Source organism: Oryctolagus cuniculus, chromosome 1, assembly GCF_051225735.1.
Source record: "Oryctolagus cuniculus isolate XC-2025 breed Fujian yellow rabbit chromosome 1, ASM5122573v1, whole genome shotgun sequence".
Lineage (NCBI taxonomy): Eukaryota > Metazoa > Chordata > Mammalia > Lagomorpha > Leporidae > Oryctolagus > Oryctolagus cuniculus.
Window position 1 is genome coordinate 184,228,135 of NC_142867.1, and position 17,815 is coordinate 184,245,949.

Genomic DNA, 17,815 nt, shown 5'->3' on the forward strand with positions numbered 1-17,815 from the left:
CCTTTGTCATCATTGTTATGTATTTCTATGGACATTTCTTGACCATGTTAGACTTAAAATATGTACTAATAATCTAATTTCTAATATCATGGAATTATTTTTTCTCTTAAAGTTTCTCTGATTTTTGTCTCTTAACTATTCTTGTTTCTGTTCTGCCCATCTCTTTTTTCCTGGTTTCTGTTCTTTGTGGTTGATCAAGCTCATGTCATGTTCAGATTTCAACAAAATATTATTTAATTCTTTTATAGAACATTTAAAGCATTTCACATGCTTAATACAAGTGATAATTTGTACATAATAAGATTATTTTTGCTATCATACTGTTGCTGAAGAATGTGATTGATATTTTCTAAGCTTGTATTTCTCATAGTAAACAATATTATACAGGAAAGTACATTTAAATCCATATAATAGAGTGATTAGGAATGACATTTCCTTCTTGATTTCCTTGTTCTTTGGTCAGTGATCTGTTTGTATAAACACTAGGAGTGTGTACATGGTATAGATGGGTGTAGCATGAGATATAACAGGGGAAAAGGAGGCTACCCAAAGGAACAGAATTATTGAAATCTGAGCATAGAATAACTGATATGAGAAATTGTCCTATGTTAAATAAGCCTATATAATATTACCACTTAGAGATAGCTACTATAGATATTCTAATATATACCCTTCTGGAGTGTGTGTATATGTATGTGTTTATGTGTTATTAAAAAAACATATTTTTTCTGATTCTTAACAATTTAATTACCCTCCATGTAAGTGGATACAATCACCATTCAACACTTTTAAAAAAAATTCTAATGCATTGCTTTCTGAGCATTTCTTAATAGGATATATTTTTGGTGGGTTTGATTTCTATTTTTTTGTGTGAGCATAATATAAATATTTGCTTAGAAAAAAGCTACCAGTTACCCCATGATTTTTTATAACTATTACCATTTTTGGATATTACTTTTATGCACATACAATTTTTACACATTTCCAAATATACATATACTTTGTATTTTTTTAATTAATGTTATAGGCATTTCCTATTTTGCTTGTATTTCCACCATGTATTATTTTAAATGACTGGATTATCTTGCCAAGTCATTGAATCAATTGATCTAATCATTCCATGATTGGCCATTTAAAAAATTTCCATTATAGTGAACAACATTAATCCCATAGCTCTCTTTTCTGCTTAAGCTTTCCTTAGGATGTATTCTCAGCTATTCGTTAGTATTTAAGAATCTGTGAATTTGGTATTTATAGGGTTGACATGTCCTTGTTGCTCTTCCAAAGGATTATACTAGTTTTCAATATGTCAATCTTCAGAGGATATACAAAACAGTATATCACAGAGATGGGCAGCTCAGAATTCAGATTGCCTGGCTTTGTCACCCACTTTCACTTCTTGCTGCTAGGTAACTTTTAGCAAGCTGTGTTAAGTCTTGGGGCTTCAGTTGTTTCTATGAAATTGAGAAAATAGTTTAATCTTTTAAACATAGTTTTTATAAAAACTATGAGTCACTTTATGTCACAGTACTTAGGAAGTAAAACAAAGAATAAGCTCCTTCTAGTTAAATATCATATTATAAAGCAAACCAATAAATGCCACAATAAAAACTAATCAGGTATAAAGTGATACCTTAATACTGCTTTGATTTGCATTTCATTGCCAGAAGTAATGAATGAATGTTTTTGTATGTATTTACTGTTCAAAGCATTGCTTATTTTTCAAATTAAGTCATCCAGTTTCTTTCTAAAATGTGTCCCTTTTTTACCTTTTGTTTTGAAACAATTTCAAACTTACAGAAAAGGTGCAAAAATGTACAAAATGTTACAAAAACCAGTTGAAAAAATGTGTCTCCTTTCTCTGACAGTAGGAAACAACTCCCAGATTTCCTTAGCAATTCCAATGATATCGTTAACAGAAAAAGTTTGCAGTGACTGTTACTCTGCACTTATAAGTCTCCTTCAATCTGCAGTCGCTCCTCAGCCTTGCTGCGGCTTTCATGACTTTCATGTGTTTTAACTTGGGAAGTCAGTTATTTTATGGAATATTCTTTAAATTGAGTTTACCTGATGTTCCTCATATAAGGGTCACGTCAATAGCTTTTTCCACGGGAATATTTCACAAATGCAGTTAAGTTCTTTTCACTACACCTTGTCAGGCAGGGCCTGATTTCCATCTGCTTCCACCGGTGAAGTTAACTGTGATCATTTGGCTAGAAAGATATATTCCAGGTTTCTCTACTATGAAGTTATTCTTTTACCTTTATCACCAATAAATATTTTATGTAAAGATATTTTTGAAATTTTATGAATGCTTTATTTTCATTATGTTTTCACCTATTAGTTTTAGGATACATAATTTTTCTTGTCTGAATTAATTTTTACTATGACCATGACCTGAAGGTGATTTTAAAAATTTCATTATGCTATCTACATTTTTGGTAGGCTTTCTGCTTTAAGGAGGAGGTCTCCTTCCTCCCTCTCCCCTCCCTTCCCTTCTTCTTCAGTGTGTACTCTTAATTTCATACTTTATTTATCATCCAGTTAGTTGTTATTTTGATCCTCATGGTTTCCGGGATTTTATCAGTAAAAGATCTTCAAATTGGCTCTTACATCCTTTTTTTTTTTTATTATTATTATTTTTATTTTTGACAGGCAGAGTGGACAGTGAGAGAGAGAGAGACAGAGGGAAAGGTCTTCCTTTGCCGTTGGTTCACCCTCCAATGGCCGCTGCAGGCGGCGCACCGCGCTGATCCGATGGCAGGAGCCAGGTGCTTCTCCTGGTCTCCCATGGGGTGCAGGGCCCAAGCACTTGGGCCATCCTCCACTGCACTCCCAGGCCACAGCAGAGAGCTGGCCTGGAAGAGGGGCAACTGGGACAGAATCCGGCGCCCTGACCGGGACTAGAACCCGGTATGCCGGCGCCGCAAGGCGGAGGATTAGCCTAGTGAGCCGCGGCGCCGGCCTCTTACATCCTTTTGACATAACTCCATGACTCCTTGAATACTTTGTTATTTTGTGACACAAGATGTTGTTCTAGGCTTATCCTGTACCACGTTAGGCTTGTAATAGCCAGCTAGCCCAGACTCCTTTTACTGGAGGATCGTGCTTCAAAGCAAGGTCTAGGTACAAAGTGTTCCATTGCTGCTGGGACAGTCACTGCTCCCAGCTTTGTACGGTGGACAGAGAGCTAGGAAATCCATGTTCTCTCTCTCTCTATCAGGTAGATTATAGATAGAAAAGAAAGAGACAGAGACAGAGAGTGAAAATCATATACATGTATTATCTAAACTGGTATTTGCAGTTCTAATTCAACACCAGAGTTTGTTCTACCTTTCCCTTCTTCATACTTGTAACTCCCTTCCTAGACAGTAAGAAATGCAGCTGTCATTATTCCCAGTATATTTGCTCATTTGCCAAATCCTCCTGTATGTAGCCAATCTTCTGTCTCCACTGGGCCACAGCCTTGGTAAACCTTCCTCCTTCCGGTCCTGGTCACCATTGGCTGCCACCTTGTTTGACAGTCTTCCTGGTGCCAAGGGGCATAGGATGTTTTTGTTTCTGATATCTCTGAATATGTTGGAGTATGTGATTTTTTTTTTTTAATTTATTTGTTTGACAGGTAGAGTTATAAACAGAGAGAGAGACAGAGAGAAAGGTCTTCCCTCCATTGGTTCATCCCCAAATGACCACCATGGTCGGCACTGCACCGATCTGAAGCCAGGAGCCAGGTGCTTCCTCCTGGTCTCCCATGCCAGTGCAGGGCCCAAGCACTTGGGCCATCCTCCACTGCCCTCTCCGGCTACAGCAGAGAGCTGGACTTGAAGAGGAGCAACCGGGACTAGAACCCAGTGCCCATATGGGATGCCGGCGCCGCAGGTGGAGGATTAACCAAGTGAGCCACAGCGCCGGCCCCGGAGTATGTGATTTTAAGATAGAATATCTTACTAACTTTTAGTATCTGATTTATGTATCGGAATCCTTGGTTGCTTTCAATTACCATCTTGACTGTAGAGTAGTTTCTGGAAAGGATCAAAGCTTTTCCTAGTTCCCACAAATATGCTGTGTTATATTTATCTCTGGCTAAGTTTTCTATGGACTTTATCTATAAAAGTCCTACTCATCCTTTCCATCTTCATCTTTTCCTTAGTGAGAGAAGACAAGAGCTTCCTTTATATTTCCAAATCACTTTAGATTTCTAATGTAACTCTTTCCTATGTATCTTTCAAAGTACTTTACATATTTGTCATATTTGTTATTATTTATAGAGAATTTATAATTCTTTGTTTATTCTTTCTCATTAAATTCTAATTTCCTCAACACGGCTGGAAGAATATCTGCATTTTATTCTAAATGATTAGAATAGATTACCTGACAAGTAATAGTTTCAAACATTTGTTGATCTACATCTTTAATTATATGTAATACACACACATATACACATTCTGAATAATTCTAAGTTAACTTGCCCTCCAGGCAACACCAAAAATGGAGACAGTAAAGACATGTCCATACCAAAAAGGCGATGTGCTGATGATGGAAAATATAGACATACTGGCCATTACCCTGCTTGTTGATGGACCATTACTGTAGAGGTTACACATATGCATTGTTCATTGAGATCTGATCCTCTGTGTAGGCATATAATATATGAAAATGGGCTCCATTATAAGGCATTGTGTCCAGATTTGGCATTTATATCAGGATTCTTAGAGTCTGTCAAATGGATGAGAGATTAAAAGCAACTTTATATCTGATTTTAAAACATCTGGATCTTTTTAACAGTATCATTAGGCTTTCTGTGTTCCAAATTCATTGTTCATGGAGCATTTCAGTAGTTTTTATCTAAGACAGTTGCTAGAAAAACAAAGTGCTGTAATAAAGAAACTCGTTATTCCTGGTACTTAGATTTGGATTCTTTCCCACAGTGTTCTCTGAGGGAAGGAACCAATGACTGCTCTCCCTGGGCTTTAGGACTCCTTCTGTCTCCACACCCCACCCCCACATGGGTGGAATTGCATTCTTAACATTTACTATAGTTCCTTTCATTTCAATTAGTGTCAGAATTAAGTTCCATGCAACCATAGTGGAAATTTTTGTAATTCTAGTTATTCTACTCAGTACTGATTCTCTGCCCTTTGAATTGTGGAAAATGTATTGTGTTATAGCATAGCCATAATTTTCAACCCATTTTCTCCATTTTACAAGTTCCCCCTGTTCCTAACACTTGCTTATGTATCAGGTCAGCTCTAGTGAATAGAGAAACAACGTGGAAAGTATATAGTAAAGTGTAGTCATTAGTGAAAGTTCCATTGTCCTGTCAAAGGGGAGCTTATTATCTGAGCAATAAAACTTCTAGAAAATGGTATATTTCACATAGGTCTTGATACTAGAGGACAAGTTGAGTGCCCTTCCTGGATCCTTAAATTCTGACTTTGGCCTGGCCCAGCACCAGCCATTGTGGCCATTTTGGGGAGTGAACCAGCAGCAGATGGAAGATCTCCCCCAATCCCCTCTATAACTGCCTTTCAAATAAATACAACAAATCTTTAAAAAAGAGAAAAAAACCCAAATCTCTGCTTATATAGCCTCCTTTGCCCTTTATGTCATTATTTTCAAGAATTACACCTTTAATATGTTGTGTGCCTATTAACATAGATTAATGATTGTTGTTCTATGCATTGGTCTTTTAAATTATGTGGTAAATGGGGCCATTGTTGTGGCACAGAGGATGCCTGTGTTGTCAGCATCCCATTTGAATGCTGGTTTGAGTCCCGGCTGCTCCACTTCCTATCTGGGTCCCTGTTAATGAGCCTGGGAAAGCAACAAAAGATGCCTTGAGTACTGGAGTCCCTGCTACCCTTGTGCAAGATCTTGTTGGAGTTCCAGGTCCCTGGCTTCAGCCTGGCCTAGCTGTGGCTGTTGTGGCCATTTGGAGAGAGAACCACTGAATGGACAAACTGTCTCTCCCTCTTTCTCTCTGTAACTCTGCTTTCAAATAAGTAAATCTTTTTTTAAAGAGATGCTACTTTAAAAAAGAATTATGTAGTAAATGAAAATGTGAGTTACAAAACAAATGTAATAATATGGTTTTTATATTTACATATATAAATATCTTCACCAGAGTTCTTTATTTCATTATATGGCTTCTAATTACTATCTGGATTATAGTCTAGTGCTCTTTTATTTTTGCCTGAAGGATTCAAATTATAGTTGCTTTTCTTTTAAAAAAATGTATACTTGTGTGTATATATGTATATGTGTGTATACCTGTAGATACACACATACATGTTTAAGACTTATTTGAAATGTAAGGTATTTATATGCATATGTGTGTATGTGTGTGTGTGTGTGTGTGTATATATATATATATATAACTCATTTATTTGAAACACAGACCTACATAATGAGAAAGAGAGAGGGAAAGAGTGCTTTTTTTTATTCATTGTTTCACTTCTCAAATGACCACAACAGCTAGGTGGAAGCCAAGAGCCAGGAAATCCATCTGGGACTCCCATGTGAGTGGCAGGGGCCAAAATACTTGTGCCATCTTCCACTGCTTTCCCAGGTGCATTAGCAGGGAAATGGATGGGAAGCAGAGCAGTCAGGACTCAAACCAGCACTCTGATGTGGGATGCTATTCAAGCAGTGGCTTAATCCACGCACCCACAGTTCCAGCTATCCAATTAGCAGTTCCTCTAACCATGTCTATGAGTGGTAGATTCCCTCTATTTTGTGAATCTGGGATGTCTTAATTTCTCCTTGATTTTTGAGTGATAGTTTTACTTAATATATTACTTTTAGATGACAGGGGTTTTTTGTGTGTTTTTTTTTCCCCCAGCTCTTTAAAAATGCTATCCTATTTCTTGAGAAACTATAGTTTCTTATTACAAATTGGCTGTTAATCTTATTAAGGTTCCCTTGCTACTAAACTGGTGCAGCCACTGTGGAAGACAGAGTGTGGAGATACCTCAGAAATTTGAAAATAGATCTACCATTTGAGCAAGCAATCCCACTCCTGAGAATTTATCCAAACAAAATGAAATCAGCATATGGAAGAGTTATATGTACCCCTATGTTCATTGCAGCACAATTCACAATAGCTAAGATATGAAACCAGTCCATATGTCTATCAACTGTTGACTGGATAAAGAAATTATGGTATATAAATACTATGGAGTATTACTCAGCTGTTAAAAATGAAATCCTGTCTGTTACAACAAAATGGATGCAACTGGAAACCATTATACTTAGTGAAATAAGCCAGTCTCAAAAATACAGATATCATATGTTTTCCCTGATCTGTGGTAACTGAGTACCTAAAATGTAGTGTATTGGAATTAAATTGACATTTTGAGATTCGATGATTATTATAGTCTTGTCTCTATATTGAGAAAAAGTGTTTTGTTTTGTTTTTCTTCATACTATTTGCCGAACTCTTTATTTAGTGTAGGGTTAATCTTATCAATATAACTGAAAATAAATCTTTGTAAAAATTAACCGTGGGAATAGGAAAGGGAAGAGGAAAAAGGGTAGGATCATGGGTGGGGAGAGAGGGTAGAGTGGAAGTATCACTGTTTCTAAACCTGTATATATAAAAGAGATGAAACTTATATACCTTAAATAAAATGTTTTTAAGCAGTGAAACCGAAAAAATAAGTAAATAAAAGGAGTAATACGAAATCATTTCTTAAAAAGATTAAAAACAATGTCAAATATTCCTGAATAATTAAAAAAAAGATTATCTTTGTTGCTTTCAAAATTCTATGTGTCTTTTGAAAATTTGACTCCAGTGTGTTTTGTGAATCTCTGTTCATTATTCTTTCTTTTATTTTGCTGAGTGTCTTGAATGATCAGATCTGTGTCTTATCATCAAATTTGGGAAATATTTTTTGCTTTTATTTTTTCAGATATTCCTTCTGCTTTTCTCGCTGTCCTCTCCTGAAATTCACATCATCCAAATGTTGATACACTTGATGGTATCCTTAGGTGCCATTCAGTATTTTCCCTTTTTTTAATTTCTACTCCTTAGGTGAAATAATGTCAATTGCCCTATTATTTTATTTTATTTTATTTTATTTTAATTAATAAATGTGAATTTACAAAGTGCAACTTTTGTATTATTGTGGCTTCCCCCCCACAACCTCCTTCCCTCCCGCGGCCCTCCCCCCCCCACTCCCTCTCCCATCCCACCCTTCATCGAGTTTCATTTTCAATTATCTTTATATACAGAAGATCAACTTAGTATACACTAAGCAAGGATTTCAACAGGCTGCACTCACACAACCGCACAAGATCTAGAGTACTGCTGGACTAGTAGTGTTATCATTAACTCTCATAGTAAAAAACATTAAGTACAGAGATCCTACTTGGGGAGCATGCGCCCAGTGATTCCTGTTGTTGATTTAACAATTGGCACTCTTATTTATGATGTCAGCAATCACCCGAGGCTCTTGCCATGGGCTGTCTAGGCTATGGAAGCCCTTGAGTTCACCAACTCTGAACTTGTTTAGTCAAGGCCATATCACAGTGGAGGTTCCTTCCTCCCTTCAGAGAAAGGCGCCTCCCTCCTTGATGGCCTATTCCTTCCACTGGGGTCTTGTCCACCAAGATCTTTCATTTAGGTTGTTTTTGCCACCGTGTCATGGCCTTCCATGCCTGTGAGACTCTCATGGGCCTTTTAGCCAGTTCCGAATGCCCAAGGTGCCCAAGGGTTGATTCTGAGGCCAGAATCAATTGCCCTATTTTTATGTGATTCTCTCTTTCTTTCTTTTTTTTTTTTTTTTTTTTTTTGCCTTCTCAGTTCTGCTAGTGAAATCCTCTACTGAGTTTTTCCTTAAAATTACCATATTTTGTTAGTTTCAAAATTTCTGTTTGATTCCTTTGAAAAATCTTTTTAGTGATATTTTCTATTCATTCATGTGTCATTCCCTTTATTTAGTTATTTTTCTAAGGTTTCCTCTACCTATTTGAGCATATTTAAGACAATTGCTTTCAAGTCTTTGGCTAGTAAGTCCGTGTCTGTGCTTCCTGAAGGATAATTTCTATTTATTTCTTTCTTCTGTAAATAGACCAAACATTCATGTTTCTTTTCTTCTTTTTGCCAAAGGAGCTTATCTTTTTTTTAAAAAAAAGATTTATTTTATTTATTTGAAAGAATTACAGAGAAATGTGAAAAAGAGAGAGGGGTCTTCCATCCACTGGTTCACTCCCTAGATGGCCACAACTGCTGGAGCTGCGCCGATCCAAAGCCAGGAGCCAGGAGCTTCTTCAGGGTCTCACACATCAGTGCAGAAGTCCAAGGACTTGGTCCATCTTCTGCTGCTATCCCAGGCCATAGCAGAGAGCTGGATCAGAAGAGGAGCAGCTGGGACTAGAACCAGCGCCCATATGGAATGCCAGCGCTTCAGGCCAGGGCTTTAACCTGCTGCACCACAGCACCGGCCCCTCTTATTTCTTTTCATATTCCATATTTTTGCTGTTGAAACTGAACTTTTTTCAAGGTGTAAAAATCCAACTTTATTCCAAGAATTTTTAAAAAAATTTATATAAAATATCCATGGAAATGTATCAGTTTAACCATTTTTAGTGTGCAACATTTTGACATTAGTATATTAACATGGCTGTACAACTTTCACCATGAACCATCTCCAGAACTTTGAAAACAACATTTTGAATATTAACTTGGAATATCAGTTCTTCCCTCTTGAGCAGTACTTGTTTCTGTTTCTGGCTGTGGGCTGTAGTTGTTTATGTGTCTAGTGACTTTTAAAATCTGTATTTTAAAGCCTGTATGCTTTGTTATGTGTGGTCCCTGATGGCTCTCTCCTTTGGCTTGTAATCAGCTCATGTTTCACAGTGATTTCCTTAAATGCCACAAGTCAAAAAACCGGGAAAGATACACTCTGCTTTCCCTGTGATTTCCCTTGATTTAGCCTCGGCTTCTGCTTTCTTTCAGGTTCTACTCACTGCTTTCCCCGTGTATGTAGAGGAAGCTTCCTTCTGTTCTGTGCTGACTTTTGCTGCCTCCACCTCTGATTCCTATTTTTAGCATCTGCTGATCCTGCTCCTTTTTCTGCTGACTTTGCCTCTGCTTCACCTTTTTCTGCTATTTCTCCTTTTTGCTATGCGTTTACTTTCTGCTGCTGCTTTTCCTTCTGCAGGCTCTGCCCCCATTTCTGCTTTTTAGCATCTGTTTGTTCCATCCCTTTAAGCTGGTTTTGCTTTTGCTCCTCCATTTTCCTATGCTTCTCCTTTTCCTCCCTTTTTTTCTGGTTTTCCTCTACTGTTTTTTATGATTCTCTCTGCTGCTGGTTTTCTTCTGCCTACTCTGCCTCACTGCTTCTTCCCCCTTTATAGCACTTTTTATAGCTTCCATCCCTTTTCTACTGGTTTTGCCTCTGCTTCTTTTTCCTGTGCTTCTCCTTTCGGCTGCTGATTTTCCCTCTGCTGACTTTGCCCCCATGTCTGCTTCCTCTTTGTTAGCATCTGTGGGTTCCCTCCCTGTTCTGGTTTTGCTTTTCCTTTTTCCTGTGCTTCTCCTTTCAGCTGCTGATTTTCCCTCTGCTGACTTTGCCCCATGTCTGCTTCCCCTTTGTTAGCATCTGTGGGTTCCCTCCCTGTTCTGCTGGTTTTGCTTCTCCCTTTTCCTGTGCTTCTCCTTTCGGCTGCTGATTTTCCCTCTGCTGACTTTGGCCACATGTCTGCTTCCCCTTTGTCAGCATCTGTGGATTCCCTCCCTGTTCTGCTGGTTTTGCTTCTCCCTTTTCCTGTGCTTCTCCTTTTGGCTGCTGATTTTCCCTCTGCTGACTTTGGCCCCATGTCTGCTTCCCCTTTGTTAGCATCTGTGGATTCCATCCCTGTTCTGCTGGTTTTGCTTCTCCTTTTTCCTGTGCTTCTCCTTTCAGCTGCTGATTTTCCCTCTGCTGACTTTGGTCCCATGTCTGCTTCCCCTTTGTCAGCATCTGTGGATTCCCTCCCTGTTCTGCTGGTTTTGCTTCTCCCTTTTCCTGTGCTTCTCCTTTCAGCTGCTGATTTTCCCTCTGCTGACTTTGGTCCCATGTCTGCTTCCCCTTTGTCAGCATCTGTGGATTCCCTCCCTGTTCTGCTGGTTTTGCTTCTCCTTTTTCCTGTGCTTCTCCTTTCAGCTGCTGATTTTCCCTCTGCTGACTTTGGCCACATGTCTGCTTCCCCTTTGTTAGCATCTGTGGGTTTCCTCCCTGTTCTGGTTTTGCTTCTCCTTTTTCCTGTGCTTCTCCTTTCAGCTGCTGATTTTCCCTCTGCTGACTTTGGCCCCATGTCTGCTTCCCCTTTGTTAGCATCTGTGGGTGAAAGACAACTGTGGAACAACATGGAATATGTGTATCCAGGTAACAGGAAAAGATTAGAGACAAATAAGACAGAGAATAGAAGGACCAAGGTTTTGCAGCAAATGAGGCTGAGATTTAACAGCACAAAATTGAAGGGTTTACCACATTTGAAGATATGATAACAAATCTTTTGGAACTAGAAAAAAAGAATGAAATTTGACATTTTCCACTTCTATGATACTATGAAGATTTTTATTATTTTTTCCTTTCTCTGGCAGGTCCAGAATCTGTGCCTCCTCCCTTTCTCAAAGTGGTGATGAAACCCATAGCAGCTGTTGGAGAAAGCTACCAATATCCTCCTGTGAACTGGGCTGCACTCCTCTCTCCACTTATGAGGCTAAACTTTGGTAAATATCAGGTTTTCAGGTCTTTACACTTTGCTTTTAGAAGTTGATCTGAAATGAAAAAAAAAAAAAAAGATTTTGTGTCACAACTAGAGAGATTTTTGGGATCTTGAAGTTTGTCATCTGGGTGGAGTGGCTGGATTACTTCCACTGAGTGCTTTCCCCACAACCAAGGTTGTGAAGAGGTCTACAAATACAGGCCAACATATACTCTTCAAAAGCAGTACCTGACTGAAGTGTGCATATTGTTGTGTGTGTGGTACAGGTCTCATAAAGCCTGGTCTGGTGGTTCTCAAACTGTACCTCCAGAACCCTAAATTTCAACGAAGTGCCTTATGGGATACTATAATACATTTCTATCACTGCTCTAACAGATTATGGTAGATGTAGTAGCTTGAAGCAACACGAATTTTATACTTGTATAGGTCAAAGTCCAACACGCTTCTTAACAGACTAAGGTCAAGGTATCAGCAGAGCAGAATTACTTTCTAAAGGCTCTAGGAGAGAATTCATTCCCTTCTCTTATCCATCTTTGAGAGGCCATGCCTACTCTTTGACTACTGGGCCCACTTCTTCCATCTTCAAAGTAAACAAGGAAGGTCTGACACCTTCTTATACTATGAACTTTCTGGTTCTCTGCATCCATGGAAGGTTTTCTACATTTAAGGACTCATGTAATTAATGAGCATGCTTAAATAATCCAATATACTTTCCTCACCTCAAAATCCTTAAACTTAATCACATCTGCAAAGAAGGGTAATACATTCACAGGTTCCAGGTTTTGGGATGTGGGCATCATTGGGAGCCATTATTCTGTCTCTTACGTATAGGCAGAGAAAATTTATGCCTCAATACTTTTATCTAGTTCAACCACAGCAGCTTCTCATATACAGAATGGAGTTATCACATGCAAATGGAATTTTATGTACTTGCTCCCCACTCCAAATCCAAAAAGAGAAGGCAGAGGAGGGAGGGAGGTGGAGAGAGAGAGCACACAATTTGAACAGTGTTGTAAAATTGTGTCTGTATAATCATCAGTGCTTTGGCTCCTGCAGTAGAGTGCTTATTTACGTATGTACAAAATGGCCTGGGTACAGTCATTTATGTTTAGTTTAAGAGACAATTAAAAATTATTTTGACTATACACAATTTTTTGCTGAAATGCTTTCATTTGAACTTATTCCCTGTGCAAAGCTTAGCTATAACCATAAGGGCATCTAGAGATTTTATTTGAAAAATATGTTCCTATACCTCTCCTCTGCTTTTACGTGATATATTGAACATGTTTATGTTTTACTTAAATCCTTAGAAGAAATGGTCTGGTTGGGAAAATAAGTTGACTGGTTGGAATTAGACTACTAAAGAGATTCAGTCACTAGAGAAGGTGACTTCATCTCTAAACTACTCCAGATTCAGATAGATTTCCCTGTGTGCTCAGTATTAGGTGGAAAGCAATGAAAAACAGAGACTAAGAGGTTTTTTAGCTAGAATTTTCTGAAATTTTAAATAGTATTTGAGTGTTTAGGTTTCTCTGGATATCATAAGAGAATATTTTAATCTCATCAAGGCCCTTGCTGGTGGCAAGACTTGGGACTGTGACACCTTTGCACTCAGTATAATAGCTAACAAGTCTCTTAGTTTACTGAAGTTCTACTTCCTGCAAAAGTTCCACAAGCACATGCTTTGATTTGAGACTTTAAAGCCTGAAAATGAATCAGAGAAACAGATACATTACAGAGGTTCTTTTTTCTTTCTTCTTTTTCAGGTGAAGAAATACAGCAACTGTGCCTTGAAATCATGGTAACCCAGGCACAGTCATCCCAGAATGCAGCTGCACTGTTGGGCTTGTGGGTGATGCCACCACTGATCCATGGCCTGAGTGTATGTGACAATTAAGGGTGTTGGGCAACAAAGATTTGTTTCCTTTGGGGGATATTTACACTCATTTCAGCGTGTGTCCTAAAAGCAAAGAATGCACAAGTAGAATTTTACGAAAACTGAGGGCTTGATACTAGCTGGGCAGCAGATTGGAAAATTATGTGTACAGAATCTCAGCATAGCCATCACCATTCATGATGCAGCTACCCTTTATTACAAAAATGGGAAAATGATGATCAGAGGTATTAAAGTACCTTTCTCAAGATGATACAACTAGAAAGTTGTGGAGTTGTTCAAACCTAGGTTTATTTAATTATATAGTACAGATCATCATTGCAGTAGGTGTTAAGAGAAACGCCAGTCCACATGTACTGGAGTCATCCACATATTACTCGTCCCTTTCCCAGAGGAGGCAGTAATAGATGAGCCTTGAATGCTCAGCAGGATTTGGCTAGGTATCAAGTCACAGGCACAAGTGGATATAGGGGAAGAGAGTGGAACATTTCCCTAGGTGTTCAACTTGAGCTCCATGCTGAAGAAGAGATCCATTGAAGGAGGGGCCAGCACCTTCCATGTAAAACCAAGGTTAGAGAAGAAAAGAAGAGTGTTTAAAGATATGAAGCTAGTAAAGGTTTTTTTGAGTACATTTCAAGCTAAGACAGGAGAACACATTCCATGATTCCTTAGAGGTTTATCAGTTGATTATAAGTTAAACAATCTTCATCTGAACTAGTTCCATGATTTGGCCTATTTGTTTTCTGCTCTTGGAGGCCTCAATGCTTGAGGATAGTGCAGTCCTCTTATTTCCTCAGTGTCTTGACTTTAGGTCCTACTCTGCTCTGTTCTTGTTTGTTTGTTTGTTTTTGACACTTTCCTACTTCTCCCAGTTCTCTTCATTTGGAGGTACTTGTTAATGATGTCAGTATCTTTTCTGCCAGCCTTTACCACTATCCCCACCTGTCTACTCCAAGTGGCACTCATTCAGCTGCCACTTACTGGGCTCTTGTTATGTACTTGGGACCTGTTAACACTCAGATTTGTCAGACTTTACTTCTTAAACAACATCGTTTAGGCTTGCTGTTCCTTTAGCACTACACTTCTTTCTTAACATTTATGTTACACAGCAAAGCTGATGCTGACTGTGCCCTTTCTTGTCTCCTGTGAACTCTAAGATCATTTGATCAGTGGCACGTGCTCAGCTGGTGGTTCTGCTTTGCTAAGAATTGGTCCCCGCGTACCAGTTCTCCTTATTACTTCCTTATTTTTCCCTAGAAGAAGAAATTAATATCAGATACTGTTTAACTGATTTGCAACAGATGAGTCTCTAGCAAGTTTCTTTCTAGAGAATGCAGCCTTTCAAAACTGAGGAGCAACTGTCATTTGCTTTCAGAAGTAGTGTTTTATTCCCATCACAGATCTAAGGTTAAGGATGAGGAGTTCACAGATAGATCGGCAGATACCACAAATACGGGAACTGCAATTCTCAAAATTGTGTGCACTGGTGGTCTACTGAACCGTGAAGCTGTGAGAAGATGAGGGGGAAAGAAGACACCTGGACTTTTTATTACTCAGTGTACCCTCAAACATAGACATGACCTAGAGGCTTTGAGCCTTGCAAACCCAGGCTTTACTTCTGTTTACATCTGACCTCTTCTGTTTTATTTTCCAGCTGAATATCAAGAAATACCTCCTGCTCTCTAGCCCTCTCTGGATAAAGCATGTCTCTGATGAGCAGATCCTGGGTTTTGTTGAAAATTTAATGGTGGCAGCTTTTAAAGCTGTTTCCCCACCTTGCAATCCTGAGTTATGCCTCAGTGCCTTACAGGGTCTCAGCCAGACCATGAAAATACCCAGCCCTGCCCACCACCTCTGGACTGTGCTCTGCGAAGCTACTGGGAAAATTTTTGACCTTCTGCCAAATAAGATTCGGGTAAAGAACAAAAATATTTACATTCCTGACAATTTATGTTTGGGATTTTTTTAAAGCATTTTTGGCAAAGTGGGAAGGTGTATGTTTTAAGAATGTGGGTGGGAAGGCTCGCAAGAAATAACCACATTCTTCACGAGGTGTGTTTGCTTCCAAGATCTAAATTGAGGTTGAATATTTAGATCTAAAGTTTTGAGCAAACTGTAAAGCAGGGTAACCAGTGCTGTGCCGAGAAATTTCCTATTAGGACGTTTTACCAAATGCCTATAGAAGATGAGCAAGCTCAAAAATCCTTACATTGTTATACTTAAAGAATCCATGGCATATTGTTTAATATACTATTTGTATAAAGTGACTTTATTATTGCCCTTTCTCTCCAATGGACCTCTGAAATGTAGGAAATTAAAAATCCATTTGAAATGGTGGAATTCTGATAAGGATAAAAATGTATGTATAGCCAAACAAATATATAAATTATCAGGGAAGTTTTTTTTTTTTACTTCAGAATTTTTTATTTATTTATTTTTTAGAGACTTATTTATTTGAAAGAATTATAGAGAGAGGGAGAAACAGAGAAAGATCTGCTGGTTTACTCCCACACAGCCATAACAGCTGAGGCTGGGCCAGGCTAAAGCCAGGAGCCTGGAACTCCATCTGGGTCTCCCACATGGGTGGCAGAGGCTCAACTACTTGGGCCATCCTCTGCTACTTTCCCAGGTGCATTAGCAGGCAGCTGGATTGATAGTGGAGCAGCTGGAACTCAAAACAGTACTCATATGGAATGCTGGGGTCATAGGTGGCAGCTGTGCCACAATGCCAGCCCCAGAAATTTTTATTTTTAAACATTTAATGTGCTTTCTGATTATTTAACATCCAGAACGTTGTTTTGTCACTAAATAGAAATTTTCACAAAAGCAGTATGATTTAGATTAAAATTTACCAAAAAATTGAAATTAAAACAATTAGATGAGTATAGAACTCCAAAACTCTTGTTCTTTTTTTGTTTTATTCCTTTTTTTTATTTATTTAAAATTGCTTTGAGGTAATTGTTGTTAACATACATTATAGTCAAAGGCTTAATGGCTCTAAAAGTCATGAAAATTACCCATATATTTTGGTTTGATTAAAATTAAAATGTCATTAGCTGCTTTCTTGGGGATAACCAAATCTATTAATTTGTCAGAACATTAAGAATGGACTTGCTAATATAGTATATTTGACATATTTGGGATTTTTCTTTATCAGCGAGTTGATCTAGAACTGTATATCAGCATAGCAAAATGCCTCTCAGAAATGACAGATGATGAAGCCAGTCGGGTTTCCAAGATCACTAAGGTAATAACGTATCACTATATTTTTTCATTATTGAGGCAGAAATTACAATTAAAGAGCAGCTTCTGCAATATAGTAGCCATAAGAATGGGAATATTATGACCAAAGAACTTTCTGGTACGTGGAAGCCATAAACAACTAGTTCGTTCTCTCATTTGTTTTCCTTCACCTGATACCATCTTTTTGGAATGTATAAAGGAGATTGGCATGGGATAATTTATAAGTAACTTCTATTCTTCCACCCAAATGATGAATGAGCAAAATGTAGCATATCAGTGAAGTTGCCAGATTTAACAAATAAAATACAAGATGGTTTGTTAAGTTTGAGTTGCAGATAAAGAATGAATAATGTTTTGGTGTTTAATTGATGTTCTTATTTGAATGGTAACCTTGCATGTCAGCCAGTACCACAGGTCTAGACAACTGTGAGCTCCCCTATATCTGGCGGACATCTGGTCATTTATTTCACTTTATGGCAGGTTTGTCTATTCAGCTGGATACTTCAGTTTCTGAATCACTATAACTGTACGCTCAAGAGTGTGATTTCTGGACCAGTAGCATCAGCATCATCTGGGGACTGGTTAGAAATGTGAATCCTCAGGGACAGAGTCGTGGCTTAGTGGGTAAAACTGCCACCTGCAGCACCGGCATCGCATATGGCCTCCGGTCCATGTCCTGGCTGCTCTACTTTTGATCCAGCTCCCTGCTAATATGCCTGGGAAAAGCAACAGAAGATGGCCCCTAAGTATTTGGGACCCTACACCCATGTGGTACCCCCAGGAAAAGCTCCTGGTTCCTGACTTTGGACCCAGCCATTGTCGCCATTGGGGAGTAAACCAGCGGGTGGGAGATCTCCCTCTCTCTCTCTATCTCTAACACTGCCTTTCAAATAAATAAGTAAATCTTTTAAAAAGGAAAAAAAGAGAGAAATGTGAATTCTCCACTTGAGGCCTACTGAATCAGCA

At 38.5% G+C, this 17,815-nt stretch overlaps 1 protein-coding gene across 4 annotated transcripts in view; it reads left to right on the forward strand.

The window, feature by feature from the left end:
- FOCAD (focadhesin) overlaps positions 1 to 17,815 on the forward strand; it is a 381,374-nt gene that overhangs the window by 346,575 nt on the left and 16,984 nt on the right. For 2 of the 4 annotated variants that reach the window (XM_002708074.6, XM_017340982.4), the window contains 4 exons: positions 11,588 to 11,716; positions 13,479 to 13,594; positions 15,261 to 15,521; positions 16,764 to 16,853. In XM_002708074.6, coding sequence (XP_002708120.1) covers positions 11,588 to 11,716; positions 13,479 to 13,594; positions 15,261 to 15,521; positions 16,764 to 16,853 — 596 coding nt within the window. The remainder of the gene's footprint in view (positions 1 to 11,587; positions 11,717 to 13,478; positions 13,595 to 15,260; positions 15,522 to 16,763; positions 16,854 to 17,815) is intronic. The other 2 variants (XM_017340978.4, XM_089317731.1) reach the window with 1 other exon arrangement.